General features: G+C 40.2%; 1 protein-coding gene across 3 annotated transcripts in view; it reads left to right on the top strand.

The window, feature by feature from the left end:
* The window catches only part of WDR19 (WD repeat domain 19), a 126,144-nt gene that overhangs the window by 44,761 nt on the left and 55,395 nt on the right, over positions 1 to 25,988 (top strand). For all 3 annotated transcript variants that reach the window (XR_004375114.2, XM_032790709.2, XM_032790700.2), the window contains exons 11-21: positions 928 to 1,100; positions 1,191 to 1,305; positions 2,135 to 2,241; positions 2,727 to 2,849; positions 7,728 to 7,877; positions 8,989 to 9,136; positions 18,428 to 18,632; positions 19,544 to 19,703; positions 22,322 to 22,432; positions 23,127 to 23,236; positions 25,038 to 25,095. Coding sequence is in view for 2 of the 3 variants with exons in the window: in XM_032790709.2 (XP_032646600.1) it covers positions 928 to 1,100; positions 1,191 to 1,305; positions 2,135 to 2,241; positions 2,727 to 2,849; positions 7,728 to 7,877; positions 8,989 to 9,136; positions 18,428 to 18,632; positions 19,544 to 19,703; positions 22,322 to 22,432; positions 23,127 to 23,236; positions 25,038 to 25,095 (1,460 nt within the window). In the remaining variant the exon portion in view is untranslated. The remainder of the gene's footprint in view (positions 1 to 927; positions 1,101 to 1,190; positions 1,306 to 2,134; positions 2,242 to 2,726; positions 2,850 to 7,727; positions 7,878 to 8,988; positions 9,137 to 18,427; positions 18,633 to 19,543; positions 19,704 to 22,321; positions 22,433 to 23,126; positions 23,237 to 25,037; positions 25,096 to 25,988) is intronic.

The raw sequence follows: 25,988 nt of genomic DNA, 5'->3' as shown, positions 1-25,988 counted from the left end.
AGACACTTCAGATTTTTAATCTTTGGATCAAGTGCTGTATCTATCCTTAGAAATTTCACATTGGTACCTTCTTTGCGTTTTGTCAAATCTGCTGTGAAAGTGTTGTTAAAATGAACATGTGCTGGGTCATCATCCAAGACTTCTACAACATGAAATACATGGCAGAATGCGGTTAAAACAGAACAGGAGACCTATAATTCTCCTCCAAGGAGAATTTTTTTAACAAACATCATCTGCATGGAAGCATGTCCTCTGGAATGGTGGCCGAAGCATGAAGGGGCCTACGAATGGTTAGCATATCTGGCACGTAAATACCTTTCAATGCTGGCTACAAAAGTGCCATACAAATGCCTGCTCTCACTTTCTGGTGACATTGTAAATAAGAAGAGGGAAGATTATCTTCTGTAAATGTAAACAAACTTGTTTGTCTTAGCGATTGGCTGAACAGGAAGTAGGACTGAATGGACTTGGAGGCGTGGAAGTTTTACATTGTTTTGTTTTTGGGTGCAGTTAAGTAACAAAAAAAATTCTACATTTGTAAGGTGCACTTTTATGACACAGTACTTTGTATGAGGTGAATTGAAAAATACTATTTCTTTGTTTATCTTTTACAGTGCTAATATTTGTAATAAAAAATATATATGAAAATGTAGACAACATACAAAATATTTAATAAATTTCAACTGTATTCTGTTGTTTAACGGTGCAGTTAAAACTGTGATTAATCACAATTAATTTTTTTAATGGCGATTAATTTTTTGAGTTAATTGCATGAGTTAACTGAGATTAATTGACAGCCCTAGAAAAAATATTCTTAAGTAATGAAACCTTGACATGGTTGCATTTGAAAAAAATAGAATTATTTGTGGATTTTACTGACAACCAAGTAGCTATTTTTGTTGTGGTAAAAGCTTCTCAATATTTTAGGTCTAGATCAGCTGGCTTGGACAGATGATGGGCAGTTGTTGGCAGTGTCTACACAAAGGGGCTCACTCCATGTCTTCTTGACAAAGCTTCCAGTCCTTGGAGATGCTTGCGGCACACGGATTGCGTACCTCACTTCTCTTCTTGAAGTTACTGTGGCCAATCATGTTGAAGCAGTATGCTAGCCTATTAATTTTTCACTTAATTTAGATGTAACTTTTAAATAAGTAGTGACAATGAGAAAATTTGGTATGATTTTCTTATAGGAGCTACCAATCACAGTTTCTGTTGAAGTGGAGCCAAACTTTGTTGCTGTAGGTCTTTATCATTTGGCTGTAGGAATGAATAATCGTGCTTGGTTTTATATACTTGGAGAGAATAGTAAGTATGACTGTAGTTCTTGTATTTTAAAGTATCATCATCATCATTATCTGCTAAATATATGTCCATTTTATAAAACAGGCATTTTGTTTAACTCTTCTAATATCCTACTTAGTGCAATAGTATAATCTCATGGGACACCAAAATTCAGGACTGCGCATTGGATTTCCAGAATTTGGATTAGTACAAACAAGATAGTGTGGAGGCAATTAGAACAGAAATTCAGGTTCTCAAGGTTGGATGAAGCCTTTCATTCTTTGTCATCAGGTCAAACGCAGCTGTATGAAAGTCACTACCAACTGAAGGTTGTTTGTCTTATGTAAAATTAGTAGATGGTCTCAGTCCATATTGGCAGTCCTAGCAGAGAGGCCAAGGACTGCATAAACATGGAGACTAAACTATTCTCAAATTCCTATAGGTATTCCATCCAGAGTTTAGATGGATTGGTGGGGAAGAGTGGAAAAGCTTGTGCTATACTTGTTTTTTTAGGCAACAGACTTAAGTTTCAGTACTTGTCAGTCCAAAATCTTTTATGAATAAAAAGATCACTCTAAAGGGAAAAAAGTCCAGCATTAGTCATCGATGGACTAACTAAAGGTTAATAAGGTTTCGTTGGGGAAAGAGGGTCCCTTTTAACTCTTAGTAACAGAAGGATGCAACTGTTTTCTCATAGTCTCCCATGTTTCTGTCAAGAGTTCCTCCTTCTCCACCTTTTATTCTCCTGCCCTCTTAAGATTATTATGAATTACTCACGTAGGTAAGAAGAACAGAAAATGGACCATGCACAATTTATCTTTTTCACCTCCTCCCTTCCCCTTAAATTCTATAGGTGTAAAAAAGCTTAAAGACATGGAGTATCTGGGGACAGTAACCAGTATATATCTTAATTCTGACTATGCTGCTGCACTCTTTGAGGGTAAAGTCCAGTTGCATATGGTAAGTATACAGAAGATTTTGAACTCTGAAAGGCCAGCTGAATTGAGGTGGCAATAGACTGAGGAAGAAATTGTGAGTCCTAATGATAGTAAGATTGGTCTGAATGGAAGTTAGGTGCTGAGTGGGTGAGGAGATGTAACTAACCAAGGTAAGAGTTAAAAACTTTCCAAACAATTATTTTAGTAGAAAACACGAAACAACAACCGAGTTACAGGTAGCTTGCAGAAGTGTACATTCTGTCTTGAAGTGGCCGTGGATGAGAAGAAAGTGATAGCTTATGAGGTGTTTAATAAGTTTTCTTTGGAAGCTCTGTGTGGGGTTTTAGGGGAGCAGCTAGTGGTTTGTAAGTGGTACATATGAAAGGGCAAATCTGAGCTAGTTATAACTAGGGTAATGCCTTAGTGTCTGTTTCATACAGACACAATTAATTAATATCTCGCTAATGGTGGCAGTGGTTTCAGTTTTGCTTATTCCTTATGCTTTAGATAGAAGGTGAAGGTTTAGATGCTCAGGAAGAACGAGAGACTCGACTTTTCCCAGCGATGGATGATAAATGTCGAATCTTGTGCCATGCTCTTACTGGTGATTTCCTCATCTATGGTACAGATGTAAGTATATTGCTTGTCTCAAATTCTTCTTAGATTCAATAAGTTTCTGTTTTTGATTACGTGGACTATTTCTCTTCATACAATAAGCATAAAGTGTATGGTTCTGATATGCAGTGTACCAAGACTTACTTTGTATGCAAGCTATATTTTAGGCAAACAGAGACAAAATTTCAGCCAGCTTCCTTAATTATTTAGGCCTGCGTGTGATGCAGTTGCACTGGCGCATTACAATGGTTCAGTTGTTTTTGGTTGATGCTCAGCTTCATAACTTAAGGCCAAGTCCTGCTTTTATTGAAGTCCTTGGCAAAACTGATATTGAATTTAGTATTATTTATTTGTATTACAGTGGTGCCCAGGGGGATCTATCAAGGATTAGGTCCCCATTGTGCTAGGAATCTTGCAGACCTGCAGGAAAAAGATAACCTAGATTATGAGGGACTATTATTATATGACAACTGCATAGGAGTAGCATCCACCACATACCATCCCCTTTATAAACTTAAAGCACAGATCCTGCCTCCAACAGCTCACAGTCTGAAAAGGACATACAAACCGGAGGGATTAAAGGGTGCCCTCTGGGGCACCTAGCACTGGCCACTGTTAGAAGACAAGATAATGGGCTAGATGGACCTTTGCTCTGACCCAGTAGGGCCATTCTTATGTTACCAAAATAATGATAACCTAACCTATAAAATGATTTTTAGTTTGTTTGGCTTTGTTTGTAAATTGTCTGTATATCTAGAGTTGCCCCTCAACCCTGCACTATTAATGAGATAGTTTCTTGTAGACATTGCTTTAGAAGTGTCTCTTCACAAGGTGTTACCCCCAAAAATCAGACTCAACTCTCCACAGTCAGTCATTAATTTGTCTGGTTTTGATAGGTGAAAGGAGGTGACCCGCCCTAGAGGAATTGCCAGGGTTTTCCCTCTGAGCTTTGGCAAACTCCCCAGAACAGACTAACTCTGTTGACCTTTGGGAGTACACAGATACCGCATTCCACTCCAAAGATTGACACTCAGGCAGTAAGCTTTGAAAACAAAAATATTCTTTATTTAATGTATCAATGTTCTCTGATACAATAAATCTTAAAAGCATATATCAAGAAACAAAACACAAATTCTATTAGCAAAAGTATGCACATCAAAGTACCTAATACCGTAGTACCATGCAACTAGAAATATATTTAAGTGGTTATATTCTACTTGCAGTGATCAGTCACATTTTGGATGTTGACAGCAAGTTCTTATTTAAATATTAAAACTGTATACATAGTAACAAACATACATACACAAACATCCAACTTTAGTATCTCAGGCATATAGACTCATTTATTCTATTTTCTCCTTATACCATGGTCGTCATGTTTATTTCTCTGCAGTCTTCTTTCCCTCAGATCCGTCAAATGGTCCTTCTGTTCTGTCACAGCTACTTCTTAGCTGCTACTGCTGTCATGGCTTCTCTACTACTGCTTCTGTAACTCACACACCTCCTGGTTGTAGTGCTTTGTCCCATCTAGTGGCACCGAGGCCACTTAGAGACTGTTCTACAGCCTTAGCTAGCAGCCAGTTGGCTTTTAGCGCATGCAGTAGAGGCTCATGCACTAAGCTCCACAGGTCCCAGGTTCAATCCCACCTCCTGATGATCGGGGTCTGTCAACGTTACACCTCTGCGTGATTGCTTGGTCTGCCACAACAAGCCCCTAGCCCTATTCTTCCCTTTTTTAGTGATTTCAGCTCTCTTCCTCCTGCTTCTGGCTTTTCCTGCTGACAAACTTTCTTCCTTCTGCTCTCGCACTCCAACATCTCTGAGAATGACAAACACGCACACTCAAGCTTCTCAGTTTTCTGCCTTATACACACTTCTTGGCCTATTCTGATTGGTTACTTCCTCAGTCCTTCTCCTTAGCATACCTTTCCTCCAGTCATCTTTAAGCCTACTCTGATTGGTCCGTTCTTATAAACCAATCACAGCTGCTAAATTCATTTGTCAATTAATGCTGGACCTGGTTAAAAACCTGTGCCATGCTCAACTGTCCCCTCCCTTCAAGTTTTGACTGACCCTTATCTCACCTTAGCCTGCCTGTTTGCTATAGGCTAAATTACTCCAAGACCACCATTTTAGTTTCTCTGGCTGTGATTACCTGCGACCACCATCTTGTTATCCCTGGTTGTAACCACTTAAAACTGTCTTTCTTTGTTATTAAACCCATATAACGATAAACAGTTACACATTTATATGCATCTTAACATTAGGATTCACTGTCAAGACTCCAATTTTTACTAATTTAAATAAGTTTAATTTCAGTTCTTTCCTTGGTTCAGCTAGTGATGGCCGGGCAATGTTCTTAATGCTGTATTCCTTACACAGAATAGAGCAGCTGAAAAATCTCTTGTATCAGAGCGATTTGAATGAAGAGAGGGTGGTGGCTTTTAGGACAAGCTCATGAAATACATTTCATATGTTGGGAGTGATATGAAATGGAATTCTGAGAAAGCTGTTTGTTAGTGGACATACAGTGCGTCAAGGCTGATATCATTGGTGGAGTATAAGGAATGGAAGAAGCACCTTGAAAAATGAATGAAGTGATAAACAGCCGCACATCATTATCTGGGCTGGCATCAGGTATATGAAAACCAAAGGATGTGTTGGCACAACCCACAACTTCTTCACAATTTTTAATGTAAGTTTTTGAACAGAAGCCTAGAAACTAGAATAACCAAGATGATCAGGCAGAGAGATGAGAGAAATTACAAGCAGTAGAAAGAAAAATTGTCTAGCAGTTGTACGAATTGTTTTCTTTAGAAGATTATTCTGCGCTCATCAAGAATGAGTAGATTTGGATTTTATCCACTGATATTTTTTTAATGTATGTACTATACTCTTGCTGTGTGGCTGTATCTCATCATCATAATAGCACATGTTCTGCATCTAGAGTTAAACTTCATTTCAGCCTAGCAGTAGCAGCACAGAGATGATATACATGTCTTCTAAGCGGAAGTCTTAACCACATAACTAACTAAAAGAAGTGCTTGGTTTAGAAACCACTTTTTTTCTTTCCTCAAATCTTATCTGCTGGTTCAAAAACCCTGGTGTCAACCACAGTTGGAATTTTTGCGAGACTGTAGACAAGGTTTAAGACAGTAAAACTGCAACATGTCTCTCTGAGTCAAGTTGTTTCTGACATTTATACAACTTTCCTTTTAAAACATCATGTACAGTTGTTAGTACATTTTCAAACTGTCAGAAGAGCTTATGTTCCTTTATTTTATAGTAGTGATATTATTTCCACTGTAAACCACAAAGTAAATAATTTTCTTGTTCATTTTATCAAAGAAAAAGTTTGAAAATGTACAACCTTTTGGCCAGTTAATGGTTCGGTAGCACATTCTATTGCCTTGTAAAAGACCTTTGAGTGAGATGTTAGAACTTCAGTATCCCATGAGCTCAAACCTTTGAAGTGATGATCAATTCCTGTGGGGTTTTGAATACCTTCCACTGCTTCTGATTTCAGTGGAAATTCAGGGCACAAAGTACTTCAAAGGATTGAGCCCTTAATTACTCTACATAAGATGATATGCTGGGTTTCCAAAGGAAAGGTAGTGTTTCAGTCTCCAACACCATCATTGGTTTAGTAACATAGTTAAAAATTCATTAGTGATTTTTGCAATTAATTGTTGGGGGTTTTGGTTATTTCATTTTTTTAATTATTTTTTTAAGATGTTACTGATTTAATATAAGATACTGAATTCACAGTCAAACAACTGGGTGTGTAAGAGTTTTACAGTTGGCTATTTTATATGATTTTAAAAATATCTTCTGTACATATAAGAGGAAAATGAAAAGAATCCTTAAAAGATTTCTCCATATTAAAATATAGTATTAATTAAATAACTAATTAACCTACTTTTTTGTCTAAGATAGGTGCACAGATTCTAAGCGTGTCACGCTTGCTATTTGGAGACAGTACAAATTTGATAGTTCAGGATACTACATGCTAGGCCCTTCTCTCTAGAACAGCATTTCTCAAACTGTGGGTCAGGACCCCATTTTAAAGGGGTCACGTGAGTTGGTGTTAGACTTGCTGGGGCTGAAGGTAAAATCTGAAGCCCTGAAACTTTGGCACCTGCAAGGGTGGCAAGGCTTGGGCTTTGGCCCCCTAGCCTGGGGTGGGGGGGCTTGGGCTTTGATCCCCCATCTTAGGATTGTGTAGTAATTTTTGTTGTCAGAAGGGGGTCAGAGTGCAATGAAGTTTGAGAAACCCTGCTCTAGAGAGTCATCCAATTCTACCTGCTTCCAGAACTGTGTAGAATGTAGCAGACCTTCATCTGCAGACCATGGACATAGGGAAATCTCTCATTTATTCTCCAAAACTTTTTCTAAACCCATAGTCCACTTCTAGATGGTTTTTAATCAATTTGGTTCAGAATTCTAAATATTTGGATGGAGGTAAATTTCTTTGAGTTGATTTTGCAGCTTTCCCTTGCTACAGAGCTGCGTCGTATGGGGGGAAATGCTCAGCCACGAGACCAGAGATAAAGTGTTTTTTCTGCTCTTCTGTTCTATCAGAGTATATTGAAGAGTACTTTTGCCTCTTTGGCAACTGGGGGAACACATTCACACAGGAATCAAGGCTGTCTCAAAACACGCCCTAGATTCACCGGCCATCTCCCCCAGAGCAGCTGCCAATGGGAAAAGAAGGCCAAAGAGACTGCAGTTGCTCTTCCTTAAATACTCCTCACACATAGCACTCGAAGATAGGACAAACCAAAATGGAGTAACATTGGAGTGACTCCATCAGAAAGAATTACCTCAACATTATTTACATTATAATTACTTGTATAGTACCAGTATTCTGATTGTTCTATTATTTATTATTAGACAGGTGTTATTCACTATTTCTACATTGAAGACTGGCAATACATGAATGAATATCGGCATCCTGTCAGTGTGAGAAAAATCTTTCCAGACCCCAATGGAACCAGATTGGTTTTTATTGATGACAAAAGCGATGGCTTTGTGTATTGCCCAGTAAGTCAATTCAGGACATTCATTCCACTTTACTTACAAGCAGAGTTCTCTGTAAGTTATTTCTACTGTATGATGTGTTTTATCACAGCATAAAGAAACATGTGCCAGTTGGACTGATTTGCCCCTCCCCCCCAACAAAAAACTGAGGTGGCAAAGGGAATAGCCTCGTGATAATATAGGGACATAGAATTGCCACACCAGATCAGACCAAGCTTGCTCGTGGACAAAATTTCTTCTTAACCCCAGATAGTTGGTTTACGTACTGTTTATATCTGTTTATAATTACTTTATCTTATCTAATGTTACTGTGTGTTTTCTGATTATCTGTATTAATGTCTCATATTTTAAGCCTGTTTTGCTCTTGGATTCAGCACCTTTAGCAGAGAATTCCACAGGCAAATGTGTGTTGTGTATTAAAAAAAATTTATTAGCTATAAATGTATTTCACTGTGTCCCCTAGTTCTTGTATTATAAGAAAGGCAAATAGGAGAACCCAGTTTACTACTTAGTAACATTCATTATTTTCATTATTCATCTCCTCTCTAAACTAAATAATCTAGCCTGCTTCTTGCTTACATATATATACCTGCCCCTGGAAATTTCCACTACATGCATTCGACGAAGTGGGTATTCACCCACGAAAGCTCATGCTCCAAAATGTCTGTTAGTCTATAAGGTGCCACAGGACTCTTTGCTGCTAAATAATTCTACTATTCCCAGTTTCAATGCATATGAAAGTCTTTTCATGTCCTCAATAATTTTCATCACCCATTTCTGGATCACTTATTCCTTTTACATCTTTTTTGAGATGGGTGACTGGAACTGATTTTTATATATTTTTTATGATTGGAGATATACCAATCTCCTAGAACTGGAAGGGACCTTGAAAGATCATCAAGTCCAGCCCCCTGCCTTCACTAGCAGGACCGGTTTTTGCCCCAGATCCCTAAGTGGCCTCCTCAAGGTTTGAACTCGCAACCCTGGGTTTAGCAGGCCAATGCTCAAACTACTGAGCTACCCCTCTCCCCTAAATCACTTAGTGATCACACTATTCAATGTGTCTCATTGGCTTTCTGCTTACTAAATAATTTTACATTACTATTTTTTGTAGGTAAATGATGGTGTGCATGAGATCCCAAATTTTCCACCAACCATTAAAGGCATTCTGTGGGAAAATTGGCCAATAGATAAAGGTGTATTTGCTGCTTGCGATGATGATAAAGTGTATACTTATGTCTTCCATAAGGATACCATACAAGGTACTGTAAATACTTAAGTTAATCTTATTAGCTAGCTGACATTTCATGGCAATTAAAGTTAGAACATGTTACACAATAATATTAAATATTACCTTTTAATTTGTATTTTCATGTGAATTTGCTGCATGTGAATAATAGTACTGCTACTGGTAAGTATTGCCAGCCATAGAGCAGGCAGATACTGTGCAAGTTTCTGCACACAGCTCCCACAAGGCATTTAAATCCTAATTTGCAGATTTCCTACTACTCTAGTCCATGGCCTTTAGCCTGCTAGTTGTGTTGAATATTTGTGAGAAATGTCTGCTGGGAACAAGATCACAAAACTCATGTTCAGTTTTAACCAGAATTTTAATCTAGGTCATCTAATGCAGTGGTTCTCAACCAAGGGTACATGTACTCTTGGGGGTACTCAGAGAACTTCCGGGGGTACATCAACTCATCTAGATATTTGCCTAGTTTTACAACTGGCTACATAAAAAGCACTAGTGATGCCAGTACAATCTAAAATTTCATAAAATGACTTGTTTATACTGCTCTGCAATACACTGAAATGTAAGTACAATATTTGTATTCCAATTGATGTATTTTATCATTATATGGTAAAAATGAGAAAGTAAGCTTTTTGTCAGTAATAGTACACTGGAGGATTTGAAAGTAGTGTCTGTTAGTCCATGCATGTGCCCTGACCCACCACCTGGTTTCATCTAAGGTGATAAAAAGTGGGGCAGACCAACCACGTCTCCAGTTCCTTCTCATTGCAACATGGTCTGGGTCAGAACTATTAGTGTGTTCTTGCATGTGACCCACAAAAGAACAAAGTTGTATGTAGTTAGCCTTTTACTGATTTTTCACTTTTTTTTTTCTTTTTTCTGTTTTTAGATAGGTGAGTAGTTTTTAGAGTAGAATAGGTAGTTTGTGGGTTTGTTTTTTGGTAAACTTCCCCACCCCCACCCATATCCACACATGGGTACTACACTATGCCGAAGACCCCAGGCTTTAAAATCTGCGCCTTCTGCCTTGCATTCCTTCTCGGTCAGCGATGAACATCAACCCTACCTCTACTGCTTGGAGAAGGCCACATCATAGAATCGTAGGACTAGAAGCGACCCTGAGAGCTCATCTAGTCCAGTCCCCTGCACTCATCTAGGCCATCCCTGACAGGTGCTTGTATAACCTGCTCTTAAAAATCTCCAGTGATGGAGATTCCACAGCCTCCTTGAGCAATTTATTCCAGTGCTTAAATACTCTGACAGTTAGGAAGTTTTTCCTTATGAACAACTTAAATCGCCCTTACTGCAATTTAAGCCCATTGCTTCTTGTCCTGTCCTCAGAGGTTAAGGAGAACAATTTTTCTCCCTCCTCCTTTTAACGATCTTTTATGTACTTGAAAACTGTTATCATATCCCTTCTACAGTCTTCCCTTCTACAGACTAAACAACTCAATTTTTTCAGTCTTCCCTCATACATCATGTTTTCTAGACCTTTACTCACTTTTGTTGCTCTTGTGTGGACTTTCTCCAATATGTTCACGTCTTTCCTGAAATGTGGTGCTCAATACTGAACACAGTACTCCAGTTGAGACCTAATCAGTACTGAGTAGAGCAGAAGAATTACTTTTTGTCTTCCTTACTACACTATGGCTAAGACACCTCAGAATGATGATTACTTTTTTTGCAACAGTATGATGTTGTTGACTAATATTTAGCTTGTGATCCACTATGACCCCCAGATTATTTTCTGCAATACTCCTTCCTAGGCAGTCATTTCCCATTTTATGTGAGCGCAACTGATTGTTCCTTCGTAAGTGGAATACTTTTCATTTGTCCTTATTGAATTTCATCTTATTTACTTCAGACCATTTCTCCAGTTTGTCCAGTTCATTTTGAATTTTAATCCTATCCTCCAAAGCACTTGCAGACTCTCCCAGCTTGGTATCATCCGCAGATTTTATAAGTGTACTCTCTGTGCCATTATCTAAATCATTGATGAAGATACTGAACAGAACTAGACCCAGAACTGATCCCCCCCCCCCCCCCCCCCCCTCCACTTATGCTCTTCCAGCTGACACCTGAACCCACTGATTACTCTCTGGGAAATGATTTCCAACCAGTTATGCACCACCCTTGAAGTAGCTCCCCATCTAGCTAGTATTTCACTAGTTTTTTTTTATGAGAAGATCATGTAAGACGGTATCAAAAGCCTTACTAAAGTCAAGAAATATCACATCTACCACTTACCCCATATCCACAAGGCTTATTACCCTGTCATAGAAAGCTATTAGGTTGGTTTGACACAATTCGTTCTTGACAAATTCATGCTGATGGTTACTTATCACCTTATTATCTTCTAGGTGTTTGCAAATTAATTGCTTAATTATTTGCTCCATTATCTTTTCGGGTACAGAAGTTAAGCTGGCTGGTCTGTAATTCCCCAGGTTGTCATTATTTCTCTGTTTATAGATTGGCACTATATTTGCCGTTTTCCCAGTCCTCTGGAATCTCTCCCATCTTTCATGACTTTTCAAAGATAATTGCTAAAGGCTCAGATATCTGCTCAGTCAGCTCCTCGAGTATTCTAGGATATATTTCATCAGACCCTGGTGACTTCAAGACATCTAACTCGTCTAACTAATTTTTAACTTGTTCTTTCCCTATTTTAACCTCTGATCCTACCTCATTTTCACTGGCATTCACTATATTAGATGTCTAATTGCTACCAAATTTCTTTGGTGAAAACTGAAACAAAAAAGTCATTTAGCATGTCTGCCATTTTCACATTTTCTGTTATTGTTTTTCCTCCCTCATTGAGTAATGAGCCTACCTTGATCTTGTTCTTTCTCTTGCTAGTAATGTATTTGTAGAATGTTTTTTGTTAGCCTTTATGTCTCTAGCTAGTTTAATCTCATTTTGTGCCTTGACCTTTCTAATTTTGTCCCTGTTGTTTGTTTATGTTCATGCTTTGTAATTTGAGCTACTTTCCACCTTTTTTGGAGTATGAAGATTTTCTGGTTAAGACAGGTTGTCTCTCGCCATACTTCCTATCTTTCCTACGCAATGGGATAGTTTGAGCTCATGCCCGTAATAATGTCTCTTTAAAAAACTGACAACTCCGTTGAACTGTTTTTCCCCTTAGACTTGCTTTCCATGGAATTTTACCTGCCACTCCCTGAGTTTACTAATGTCTGTCTTCTTGAAATCCATTATGTTTGTGTTGTTTTCCCTATTACCATTCCTTAGAATCATGAACCCTTAACATTTCATGATCACTTTCACCTGAGCAGCCTTCCACTTTCAAATTCTCAACCAGTTCCTCCATATTTGTCAAAATCAAATCTAGAACAACCTCTCCCCTAGTAGTTTTCTCCACCTTCTGAAATAAAATATTTCCTCCAATACATTCCAAGAACTTGTTGGATAATCTGTGCCCTGCTATATTATTTTTCCCAACAAATGTCTGGGTAGTTAAAGTCCCCCATCACCACCGCTTCCTGTGCTTTGGATGATTTTATTAGATGTTTAAAAAAAGTCTCAGCCATGTCTTCTTCTTGATAACATGGTCTGTAGCAGACTCCTACCATGACATCACCCTTGTTTTTTACCCCTTTTATCCTTATCCAGAGACTTTCAGCAACATTTTAAATATGTTTAATATATGAGGGGAGGGATAGCTCAGTGGCTTGAGCATTGGCCTGCTAAACCCAAGGTTATGAGTTCAATCCTTGAGGGGGCCACTTAGCAATCTGGCGCAAAATCAGTACTTGGTCCTGCTAGTGAAGGCAGGGCCCTGGACTCAATGACCTTTCAGGGTCCCTTCCAGCTCTATGAGATAGGTATATCTCCATATATTATATTTATAACACTACCTACCTTTTTTCCCCTGCCTGTTCTTCCTAAGCAAGCTGTACCCTTCTATACCAATATTCTAGTCATCCATATTATCCCATCAGGTCTCTGTGATCCTATGTCATAGCTGTGTTTAACAACTAGCATTTCAAGTTCTTCCTGCTTATACCCCATACCACTTACTTTAGTATGCACATGTAAGATACTGATTTGATTTCCACCCATGTTCTCTATTGTCTCTCCCTTGTCCCTGTTATAACAGCCTATGCTCCCCCCAGATTCCAAATCATCTCCCAGGTATCCATGTGTTTGACAGGTTGTAATTACTTGTTTTTTATGGGTCCCTATTATTCTGTCAGAAGCAATTTGTTTTGCCTACTTCCCCTTTTCCTCCTAAACAGAGTGCCCAAAAGCACTTCCCCTACAGTTTCTATAGGAACATATTAGCTACTGGTCAAAGTCTCAGTGACTTTTCGTTTCCTATTGGCTTAGAAATCACAAATTAAAGGCCCAGAGACTGTTAGCCTGGCAGAGTACGGAATATGGGCCGTGGTCTCTAGGACATGTAGAGAGTGGGGAGGGAGAAGATTGAGTTTTCAGTACTTTCTGGTAGGTAAAGTTTTGTTTTGTTTTTGTTTTTCTTTTTCTTTTCTTTCAATGCTCCTTATGGATGTGCAAATGTACATTCTGTAGTATGTACCTTACTGAGTTGGGGTGTTTGACTGTGCTAAATGTATTAATAAACTGTGTGGATTTATCACAGCTCCTAGAGTTTTCACCAAGGTTTTCTCCATTGTAGCAACCCAAATCAGTAGTTATGGGGTCCTCATATTCCCATATCTCAATGACTGGCTTCTGGCAGCACAGTCCAGACATGAGGCCCAGGTTTTAACCTCCATGTTGATCATCCTCCTTTGTTCTCTCTGGGTCAATATCAATGCCAAAAATCAACCTTAAATCCAATGCAATGCCTAGACTTTTTAGGGTCACTATCAGTTCAGTCTCTGCATAAGCCTACCTACCAAGAACTCATAACTCATGTAGTCAACAGTGCTTCAGTCACAGCCAGGACTTTCCTATCCTTCCTGGGACACATGGCCTCGTGCACATAAATCTGCATCTTCGCTGCCTTCAGATGTGGCTCCAGTTGATTTACTCACCCAATCATCATGCCATGGACCGCATGCTCACAGTCCTCCCCCCCACACTCACGCATAGTAATCTCATCCCTTCACTGGTAGAGGGAACACGTAGGGTTCCCTTCCCACCCTCGCTTCCCACACAAGACATTTATCACTGATGCATCCCTCGTAGGCTGGGGAGCGTACATGGGTGAACACATGACACAGGAAGCATGGACTCTTTGGGAGTCCAGAATGCATATCAACATTCTGGAGCTCTGAGCTATAAGGATGGCATGTTAGGCCTTTCTCCTGCTCATCCGTTCCAGTCAGATTCTCATAATGTTGGACAACACCATGACTCTTTGCAACAAATGGTGGCACAAAGTCAATGACTCTGTGCTCTAAAGCAGTCACCCTTTGGAACTGGTGCATCACCCACCAGATCATCTTATCTGCAGCATATCTCCCAGGAACACACAATGTGATTGCAGACTTGCTCAGCACACAGTTCATGATTGACCACAAGTGGGAACTCCATGTCACCATAGTACAGGACATCTTCGACAAGTGGGGAACTCTGACCAGAGATCTCTTCACATTGCCAGTGAATAGAGAATGCAGCACATATTGCTCCAGAGGAGGTCTGAAGCTCTTAGTGATGCTCTCGTCATCTCCTAGTCGGACCAACTCAATTACGCCTTTCCTCCTCTCTTAACTCCTACCATGAGTACTACACAAGATCAGACAAGACAGAGCGACAGTGATCCTGATCATCCCTTCCTGGCCTGGACAGTTTTGTTTTCCCAACCTCCTTTGTATGTCTGCCTGTCCCCCAATTCCCAGCCCTGCTTTCCCCGATCTCCTGACGCAGTACAGCGGTGGCATCAACCATCCCAATCCACATGCATTTCACCTCAGAGCAGGGTATTTGGATGTGCATATTCTTTAGAAGGGGTGTGTTCATAAGACATGCAAAACATCTTCTCCAGCAGCAGGAAGGAATCCGCTAGGAGTTGTTGCTGAGCCAAGTGGAAATGCTTCGCCTCCTGGGCAGAGTGCAAGGGATTCCCCACCTCCGGAACTACCTACTATCCTTGAAGGCATCAGGGCTCGCCCTCGCTCTCTTAAGGTCTACCTAGCAGCAGTTAGCGCCTTTTACGCCTCCCCCTACCCCCCCAATGGAAGAACACTGAGAGGGGACATGATAGCAGTTTTCAGGTATCTAAAAGGGTGTCATCAGGAGAGGGAGAAAACTTGTTCACCTTAGCCTCTAATGATAGAACAAGAAGCAATGGGCTTAAACTGCAGCAAGGGAGATTTAGGTTGGACATTAGGAAAAAGTTCCTAACAGAGTGGTGAAACACTGGAATAAATTGCCTAGGGAGGTTGTGGAATCTCCATCTCTGGAGATATTTAAGAGTAGGTTAGATAAATGTCTATCAGGGATGGTCTAGACAGTATTTGGTCCTGCCATGAGGGCAGGAGACTGGACTCGATGACCTCTCGAGGTCCCTTCCAGTCCTAGAGTCTATGAGTCTTTACCCACCATTGACTGCTAGGTTTTGGAAAGGCCTCATCAGAACCTTCCTACCTGTACAACCCATCACTGCCCAGTGGGACCTCAACCTGGTTTTATCCATACCAACAAAACTCCCTTTTGAACTGCTGACATCATGTTCTATGTCCTGCTCCATGAAGGTCGCCTTCCTCATTGCTGTCACTTCAGCAAGAAGGGTCAGTGAGCTTGGGGCCATGATGACGAACCCTACTTTCATCATTTTCTATAAAGATAGTCTCCTTACATCTGCATCTGACGAAGTGGGTATTCACCCACGAAAGCTCATGCTCCAAAACTTCTGTTAGTCTATAAGGTGCCACAGGATTCTCTGCTGCTTCTCCTTACATCTGCATCCCAAAATTTTGCCAATGGTTATTTCCCAGTTTCACATTAATCAATCCATTTACTTACCTGCTTTCTTCCTGAAACCACACAACTCTGAAGAGGAACTGCAACTCCACTCCCTCAATGTCCGTTGGGCCTTGGCCTTCTGCCTACAGAGGCCAAGACCAATCAGGAAAACCACCAGATTGATAGTTGCAATAGCTGAAACAGTTAAGAGGCAGGCAATCTCTACACAGCTAATCTCCAAGTGGATTTTGGGATGCATTACACTATGATATCAATTATCTGTCCTCCCATTACCCTTAGAGGTCTAGGCCATTCTGTGGGAGCCCAGGTTTCAACCATGGCCTGCCTCCACCATGTGCTGATTTGGGATATATGTAGAGCAGCCACATGGAATTCAGTACACATCTTTGCTGCACCATTACACCTTGGTGAAGGACTCAGTGACAGATGCTGCCTTCAGGGCGTGGCTGTCCTCTGCTTATCTCTTCCATCTGCATCTTCGCACCCTCCTCTGACTTAGGTACCATGTGTTACTCACCCTTAATGGAATACAATAGGGCTTATCACTCGAAGAAGAGGAGTTTACTGACCTGTTAACTGGAGGTTCTTGGAAATGCGTGGCCCCTATCTCTATTCCACTTCCCACCCCCCTTGCCTTCTGCTGCAGATCTGCTGGATTTGCAGTGGAAAAGGATCTGGAGTTGCCTGTCCCGCCTTTTATCTCTTCAGAAAAAAACATGAGACAAGTCAGGGCGCATGTGCAGACTGATGAATACTACTTTCTAATTCTCCATTCCAGACGCATGGTTTGCATGTGTAAACCGTCAGTGGAATACAGATAGAGATCATGCGTCTCAAAGAACCTCCAGTTACAGGTAATCTCCTCTTTTCTGTCTTACTATCTATCCCTTTCCTAATATTCGGTTAGCTTTCTCGACTGCCACTACACATTGAGCAGCTGTTTTCAGAAAACTATCCACAATGACACCAAGATCTCTTTCTTGAATGGTAACAGCTAATTTAGACCCCATCATTTTATATGTAGAATTGAGAGTGTTTTCCAATGTGCATTACTTCACACTTATCAACATTGAATTTCATTTGCCATTTTGTTGCCCAGTCACCCAGATTAATGAGATCCCTTTTTAGCTCTTCGCAGTCAGCTTTGGAGTTACCTATGCTGAGAAATTTGGTATTGTCTGCAAATTGTGCCCTTTTCCAGATCATTTATGGATATGTTGAACAGCACAGGTCGCCATACAGATCTTTCAGGTACCCCGCTATTTACCCCTCTCCACTGTGAAACTAGACCATTCCTACATTTTGTTTCCTGTATCTAACCAGTTACTGATTCATGAGAGAACCTTACCTCTTATCCCACGATACTTTATTTTGCATAAGAGCCTTTAGGAGCTTAAGTTTTTAAGCTTAAGGGATTAAGGTTTGGGACCTAGATAAAGGCTTTCTGAAAGTCCAAGTATACAATATCAACTGGATCACCCTTGTCAACACACTTGTTGACACCTTCAAAGAATTCTAATAGATTGGTGAGGCATGATTTTCCTTTACAAAAGCTATGATGATTCTTCCCCAACATATTGTGTTAATCTATGTATCTGATAGTTCTGTTCTTTACTATAGTTTCAACCAATCTGCCTGATATTGAAGTTAGTCTTACCAGCCTGTAATTGCTAGGAGCCTTTTCTGAAAATTTGCATTGTATTAGCTGTTCTCCAGTCATCTGTTACAGAAACTGATTTAAGCAATAGGTTACATACCATAGTTAATAGTTCTGCAATTTCATATTTTTGAGTTCCTTCATAGCTTTTGAGTGAATACTGTCTGGTCCTGGTGACTTATTACTGTTTAATTTATCAATTTGTTCCAAAACCATCTCTATTGACATTTCAGTCTGGGACAGTTCCTCAGACTTGTCACTTAACAAGAATGGCTCAGGTATGGGAATCTCCCTCACATCCTCTGCAGTGAAGACCAGTGCAACGAATTCATTTAGGTTCTCTGCAGTGGACTTGTCTTTCTTGAATGCTCCTTTAGCACCTCTGTCATCCACTGATTGTTTGGCAGGCTTCCTGCTTCTGAAGTACTTTAAAAAAAATTTGCTCTTTTTGTGTCTTTTGCCAGTTGTTCTTCAAATTCTTTTTTGGCATATACTTTGACACTAGGTACATACAATAGATGATGAATGCCAAACAGGAGACCTTTAATTAGTCAGACTGGTCCAGGTGTAGTGCTGCTGCTATGCCAAAGGATAAAAGAACAAAGCTATTGGCATTTTCTGAATAAGATTCCTTCACTCTTACATTTCTTAACTGTTCACAACTGCAGCTGATTGCTAAACATGTCACAATGTAGGAGCATTTTAAATAACTTTTTTTTTCCTGTTCTCCTAATACAGGGTCCAAGGTTATTTTGGCAGGTGGCACCAAGGTTCCATTTTCCCACAAACCATTGCTTTTGTATAATGGAGAATTAACCTGTCAGACTCAGAGTGGGAAAACAAACAATATCTATCTTAGTACTCATAGTTTCCTTGGCATTGTGAAAGACACCGGATTTAATGAGCTGAAACAAATACTTACTCAGACTTTAATGCTGAAAAGGTAGGTCTGCTTTTTAATTATATTGGGTTAATCATTTCCTTCAGTGATTGAAGCACACAGTGCAGCATACATTGGTGTTCTAAAAATCTCTTGCTGAATATCGATTAAAATTATATTGAACCATCATTCTGTATAAGTGCTTAGTCTATCTGGGTAGCCAAATAACAAATGACTCAATGATGCTTTTTCTCACTTGAATAAATTACTGTAGCTCTTACTTTACAGAGTATTCTGGGCTCCATGGTAGCTTCTGCCTCAAAACTCACTGAAAGTATATGCCACCCACTGCTTCCATTCTTAGGGTACCTCTATGCTACCCGCTGAGTCGGCGGGTAGCGATCGATCTATGAGAGATCAATTTATCAAGTGTAGTGTAGACGCGATAAATTGATCCCTGATCACTCTCCTGTCAACTGCTGAACTCCAGCTCGGTGAGAGGTGGAAGCAAAGTTGACAGGGGTGTTGCGACGTGCCGCAAGGACACAAAGTAATTTTAATTCGATTTAAGATACATCGACTTCAGCTATGCTATTCTCATAGCTGAAGTTGCATATCTTAGATCGATTCCCCCCCCCGCCCCCCCGCAGTGTAGACCAGGCCTAGGGGAGCAAAAAACAGTACAATGGGAGGGTGTAGTGCAAGGTGAGAAGTAAGCCAGGGAAAGAAAGTATGTGTCTGAAGGAGAAAGGTCGGGCAATTTTGGTATAAACTGCAGGCCGGTGTATTCATATGGCCCTGCTTTTTCCTGTCAGAGGGCTCCTAGCAATTTCCCCAAAACCTAGAAATTAGTCAGTCCCCAGTTTCCCTCTGCTTTGAGGTTAACTAGTTTTTGAGGTTTAAGAGAAAATGTTCTAAGAAAATACACATTGAATGCAACTGTTTGTTTTAGTTTTGTTTTTCACCCTGCATAGGTTTTCTGAAGCATGGGAGGTATGCAAACTTCTGAATGATCAATCTGGTTGGAATGAGCTGGCCAGAGCTTGCCTACATCACATGGAATTGGAGTTTGCAATACGTGTTTATCGGACAATTGGAAATGTTGGGATGGTGATGTCACTAGAGCAAATAAAGGTAACATTTAAAAGTAATTACCAAGTATTTTTATAAAAAGATTAAGATTTAAATGCACTTTTAAGATTGCTGGAGTTCTGGTGTTGTGTGTTTATATTGAAGAAGAATTATTTTAGAGGTGTCAGTATCTTAGAGGGAGAGGAAGAGTATGTATTGAGAAACCAGAGCCATCTCTAGACGGCTTGCATATTCCAGAGTGCATTAGTTACTGGAATCCCTCCTTAATTAGTTGATTTGCATGCAGCACTGCAGTACTGCATGTTCTGTACATATACTATGGTATGTGACCTATCATTTAAATCAGCTTCTGTACCAGATGACTGGAGGATAGCTAATGTGACGCCAATTCCCTGAGCCACTTCCCCACAGCAGCCCCCACTCAATATCAACGGTTTCAAGCAGAGTGCCTCAAGGGTCAGTCCTGGGGCCGGTTTTGTTCAATATCTTCATTAATGATCTGGAGGATGGCGTGGACTGCACTCTCAGCTAGTTTGCAGATGACACTAAACTGGGAGGAGTGGTAGATACACTAGAGGGTAGGGATAGGATACACAGGGACCTAGACAAATTAGAGGACTGGGCCAAAAGAAACCTGATGAGGTTCAATAAGGACAAGTGCAGAGTCCTGCACTTAGGACGGAAGAATCCCATTCACTGTTACAGACTAGGGACCGAATGGCTAGGAAGCCGTTCTGCAGAAAAGGACCTAGGGGTTACAGTGGACAAGAAGCTGGATATGAGTCAAGAGTGTGCCCTTGTTGCCAAGAAGACTAACGGCATTTTAGGCTGTACAAGTTAGGGGTATTGCCAGCAGACCGAGAGACATGATCATTCCCCTCTATTTGACATTGGTGAGGCCTCATCTGGAGTACTGTGTCCAGTTTTGGGCCTCACACTACGAGAAGGATGTGGAAAAATTGGAAAGAGTCCAGCAGAGGGCAACAAAAATGATTAGGGGGATGGAGCAGATGACCTACGAGGCGAGGCTAAGGGAACTGGGATTGTTTAGTCTGCAGAAGAGAAGAATGAGCGGGGATTTGATAGCTGCTTTCAACTGCCTGAAAGGGGGTTCCAAAGCGGATGGATCTAGACTGTTTTCAGTGGTGGCAGATGACAAAACAAGGAGTAATGGTCTCAAGTTGCAGTGGGGGAAGTTTAGGTTGGCTATTAGGAAAACTTTTTCACTAGGAGGGTGGTGAAGCGCTGGAATGGGTTACCTAGGGAGGTGATGAAATCTCCTTCCTTAGAGGTTTTTAAGGTCAGGCTTGACAGAGCCCTGGCTGGGATGATTTAGTTGGGAATTTGGTCCTGCTTTGAGCAGGGGGTTGGACTAAATGACCTCCTGAGGTCCCTTCCAACCCTGATATTCTATGATTCTATTTCCAAAAAGTCTCCTCACCTCCATTGTTGGCTTATGATGAAAATGGCAGAATAAGCTGTGACCCTTGCATCTAGAGAGAGAAGGGCTACATGGAGGGTCACAGGGAGCCTCTGAGGCTAGCAAAAATCCTCCAGGAAACGCAAGACCCACGGAGTCAAGGACAGAACTTTGTCACAATTGTTACAGACATACTTGCTGACCGGTATTTGAAATAAATGTCCAAAATAATTGAAATTGGTGCGATTATGTAGTGCAGGGATTGGCAACCTTTGCAGGTGGCTCACAAGGGTAAGCACCCTGGCGGGCCGGGCCGGTTTGTTTACCTTCCACATGCGCAGGTTCAGCCAATCATGGCAACCACTGGCTGCGGTTCACCACTCCAGGCCAACGGGGGCGGCAGGAAGTGGCAGCCAGCACATCCCTCGGCCGTCACCACTTCCTGCAGCCCCCATTGGATTATAGTGGCGAACCGCAGCGAGTGGGAGCCGCGATCGGCTGAACCTGAGGATGCAGCAGGTAAACAAACCAGCCCGGCCCACCAGGGGGTTTATCCTGGTGAGCTGCGTGCCAAAGGTTGCCAATCCCTGATGTAGTGTTATTTTGACACACAAAATTTGAACAATTTTACAGAATTCTAAAATATTGTGTGCAAATTTTTAATTTTTGGTGCAGAATGCCTTCAGGAGGAATATAATATTGCAGTTTTAATGGTAATGGCATTCAAACATGTTTTCATTTAAAAACAATTAAAAAATGTGTCACTTTGAATGCCTTGGCTGTTTTTGTGAAATGCAAAAACCTTAAAAAAAAAAATAATAATTCTGATTTGTGTAAGTACTGGTATCCACTTCTGCAACTCTTACTTACGTTGGGAGTCCCATGAGCTTTACTGGAACTGTTCAAATGAGGGCTTTCAAACTGGGCCCTGACATTTTGCTGACTGCCACGTAGTAGGGTAGAATCTGCCCTTTCCTATTTGATGGCATCCCTTACATGTACATTGAGAAATGTCCCATTTCTTGTGTAATGAGAGAGTCTTTAACAAATTATGTAACTGTACATATGATACAGCAAAAGTATGTGCCATGTTTTTTCTGGGTGACAAGTGTGACACATCCATAGACATGACCTGACAGGTGGATCTGTAGAATCTTTTTTAAAAATTAGTAATAGATGACACAGTTTGTAATAGGGTCATCTTCTGGACAGTTGTAGCACTCAGTATTTTTATTTACAGGGAATAGAAGACCACAACCTCTTAGCCGGACATCTTGCCATGTTTACTAATGACTTTAATCTGGCTCAGGATTTATATCTGGCATCCACCTGTCCTGTTGCTGCACTTGAGGTACTCAGTTAAGTTGCCTAAAACGTTGTCAGATGTTAATTGTTTTTCTTGCCAACCTAATATACGCTGCTACAGGGGTCAGCAACCTTTCAGAAGTGGTGTGCCGAGTCTTCATTTATTCACTCTAATTTAAGGTTTCATGTGCCAGTAATACATTTTAATGTTTTTAGAAGACCTCTTTCTATAAGTCTGTAATATATAACTAAACTATTGTTGTATGTAAATAAGGTTTTTAAAATGTTTAAGAAGCTTCATTTAAAATTAAATTAAAATGCAGAGCCCCCCAGACTGGTGGCCAGGACCCAGACAGTGTGAGTGCCACTGAAAATCAACTCAAGGACCGCCTTCAGCACCTGTGCCATAGGTTGCTACCCCTGTGCTACTACCTAATTATTTTGCATGGTGATAATTCTGCTCAGTTTTGTAGAATTTCTAAACATTTTGAGTCATAATGATATGGCTCTGTCAATTGCTTAAGATAAGTATGTATTATGCCTCTTATTACAATATCACCTTCTTGCTATCATCTGTCTCAAACTTTCTGTTGAATCCAGCCAAGATTCTAACACTGACAATTGTATTTATACTACTAGAAAATAATATAATGATTCAGTATTTGATGCTTACATCAGAAAATTGTTTCCCCCTTCTCCCGCCAAAAAAGCTGACTTCAAAGAATTTCTTTTGGTAACAGATGAGAAGAGATTTGCAGCACTGGGACAGCGCACTGCAGCTGGCTAAGCGTTTGGCACCAGACCAGATCCCATTCATATCAAAGGAGTATGCTATGCAGCTTGAATTCACGTATGTTTTCTTGTAAAAATGTAGTATTGTAATATTGAACTAGTACTCCTACTGAGTAGAAAAATACTAGCAATATCCTGAAAGCATTTCCACAAAGATCTTGATTTGTTTGAGCCTCTCCAGCTCATTGCAGTGCTAAACAGAATTCCTGAGAGGTCCTGCAGCTGCTGTACCAGAGAAATTGGGAGTATCCACAGAAAACTGTGCTGGAGACATGGTTCACAAAAATAGCTGCTCATGATCGATTTAAGTGCCCTTAAAAGAAAAAATGAAGTGCACACCGACCGGCAAACTTCCCAATGCAAACAAAATAGACTGTTAACCAGAGGTTTAGTTGCAGAGTAGTGTCAGTTTGGAGTAGCTTTCTCCCACCTACCATCTTTTATCTCCACTGTTGAGAATAGAAGACAGCTTGGTATTTAAATGCCCAGGCCTCTCCTTCCCAGGTCACGCTGGGTCATCCTATCTCCTGCATATTTGTGAAAAAGGAGAGCCAGACTTCCAGGTCAGCAGTCTAGTAGAGACAAGGAGTCTACCCTACTCCCCTTGTCTTTCAAACCTAACTATATTGCTGCCCCTACCAGGTTGAGATCATGTTCTCTTTGGCTGTCAAATCAAGGTAGGGGATCATGGCTGCTTCAAGTATATACCCATGATTAGCCATTGAGCAAGCTTAATCTGGTGAAGTAAGTGAGATTTATGGGAAAACAATGGCTGAGAGATTGCTTCTTGCGGTACCCGGTTTCTACGCTACCAAAGAGATCATACAAAGGAGCTCCTTAGAAGTCAAATTCAGCCTTATCACCAGTGACTTTCGAGCTTTAGAAGGCTCACTTCCTAGGGACCATAGAAGATTTTGGCACAACAGCCATAAACCCTGACATAGGCCTTATTTCCATACAAATATGCACTGAAATCACTAAATCATTTTTAATTCACACCTTTTGTTGTTTTGGAACAAATCTGGGAACCCTCTTATTTTGGAATGAAAATGTCCTATTTCTGTTTTGTTTAAGTTGGTAAATAAATCATTCAGTCAACATTAGTGGTATCAAAATAGGACACTTCTTTCAGAAATCAGCTTCTGTTGCTTGTTGAGCTCAAGGTGCAAAGGCCTAGAAGTGATACAGGAAAGAGGCTTCTCCAAGAGACAGGTGTGCATACTCACTGCTTAGTGTTCTTGGAACATGAAGGGACATGACACACATGCTTAATTCCGCCCTTCGTATCTGAGCCACAGAGTCCTGATGAGCCATAATTAAAAGGTTCAAGGCCAATAGGGTCAAAAGTGAAAACGAAATATGCCATGGCACAAACTACATAACACTTACTAACTAACAATAATACAATTGAAGTCTATAAATTAAGGAAGTTTTGGATCAAAATCCCCCAAATCACCCTGTATACTGAAAGAAGATACCTGCAAGTGGCCACAGAAAGAAGGGAACTGAGGCATTTGTGACCATATGTCACTTTTGTAACCTTACTCTGAATGTTTGGAGCCATGGAAAAGGTGCTCGTGCAGCCCCAACAGGGGCTGCTTTCTAGAAGGTTCCCAAAGGAAATGCAGCAGCACTGGGAGCGCCCATCACATAAAATGGGAATATGCAGTGGCCACCTGAAAAAATAATTGCAATTTATGTTAAATGCTGCAAAAATGTGATCACAGGATTAACTGTTTTAATAAGAGTCGATTAGCTGACAAATAAATGGAATGGATATCCTAAGTATGCAGGTTTAATATTTCTGTAGCTGTTGTTCCTATTAATTTACATTATTAACATAAATGATTTTATTTTAGGGGTGATTATGTGAATGCTTTGGCGCACTATGAGAAGGGAATCACAAAGGACAATAAGGTAATTCTCTCTTCAATGTTGGTGGCATACAAGTAATTATATATTATACACTGAATCCTTCTGTTCCAGTATACTTAAATAGAGGATTTTGTATTCTTCTGTAAATGATATGATTCTCTTCCTTTTCGAAGAACAATATTGATATGTTGGTCTTTTCTGTCATTTTATACACAGAGAAAAATGGCTTGCTTGATGTAAAACAGTAGTTTATTAATATCTATTGCATTAAGATTGTAGTACGGAAATTGTTATCATTTGAACAATTTCACAATATGTATATAAATATTAAAGGGGACAGTGCCAGAATAATAATATATTTATATATGATACTTATATAGATCTCTGCTCCTTTGGTGAAATCAATTGTTCAGTAAAGAAGAAAAATGAATAGTCAGATTTTTTCAAGACAAGAAATAGAAATGCTTCCTTGTATATTTGAAAACCAAATGTGTGAATTGGGGGCTAGTACTTTGAGAGAAGTCCAATTAGAAGCAAGTAATTTCTCCTTCTGTCTTTTTCTGTACATGTGTTTTGGTGGTTTTGTTCTGTTTCTTTGTCTCTTTTTGAAACTTACCTTTGTCCTGTATGCCTGGCCTACTCAGTTATTTCAAAAAATAGAATGTAGTGTGAAAGACTAGATGGAACTTCACCAGAAAGTTACCTAAACATGGCCAGCAAGGAAAACATAGGCTTTTCCACAATTAATGGTGCCATTATTTAATCATAAATACTGACTGTTGCCTTTTCAAACTCTGATTTAAATTTTTTAGACAAGAACAGTTTTGCCTGAGGTCAGGTGGTTTCTGGTTGATGCATTTCACTGTTGTTGCCATGATTGCAACGGCTTCTGTAAAACCAATACTTTTTGTACTGAAAATATAGTTATCACTTTA

The sequence above is a fragment of the Chelonoidis abingdonii genome, chromosome 5 (assembly GCF_003597395.2).
Source record: "Chelonoidis abingdonii isolate Lonesome George chromosome 5, CheloAbing_2.0, whole genome shotgun sequence".
Taxonomy (NCBI): domain Eukaryota; kingdom Metazoa; phylum Chordata; order Testudines; family Testudinidae; genus Chelonoidis; species Chelonoidis abingdonii.
This window is presented reverse-complemented; position numbering and strand designations above follow the sequence as displayed.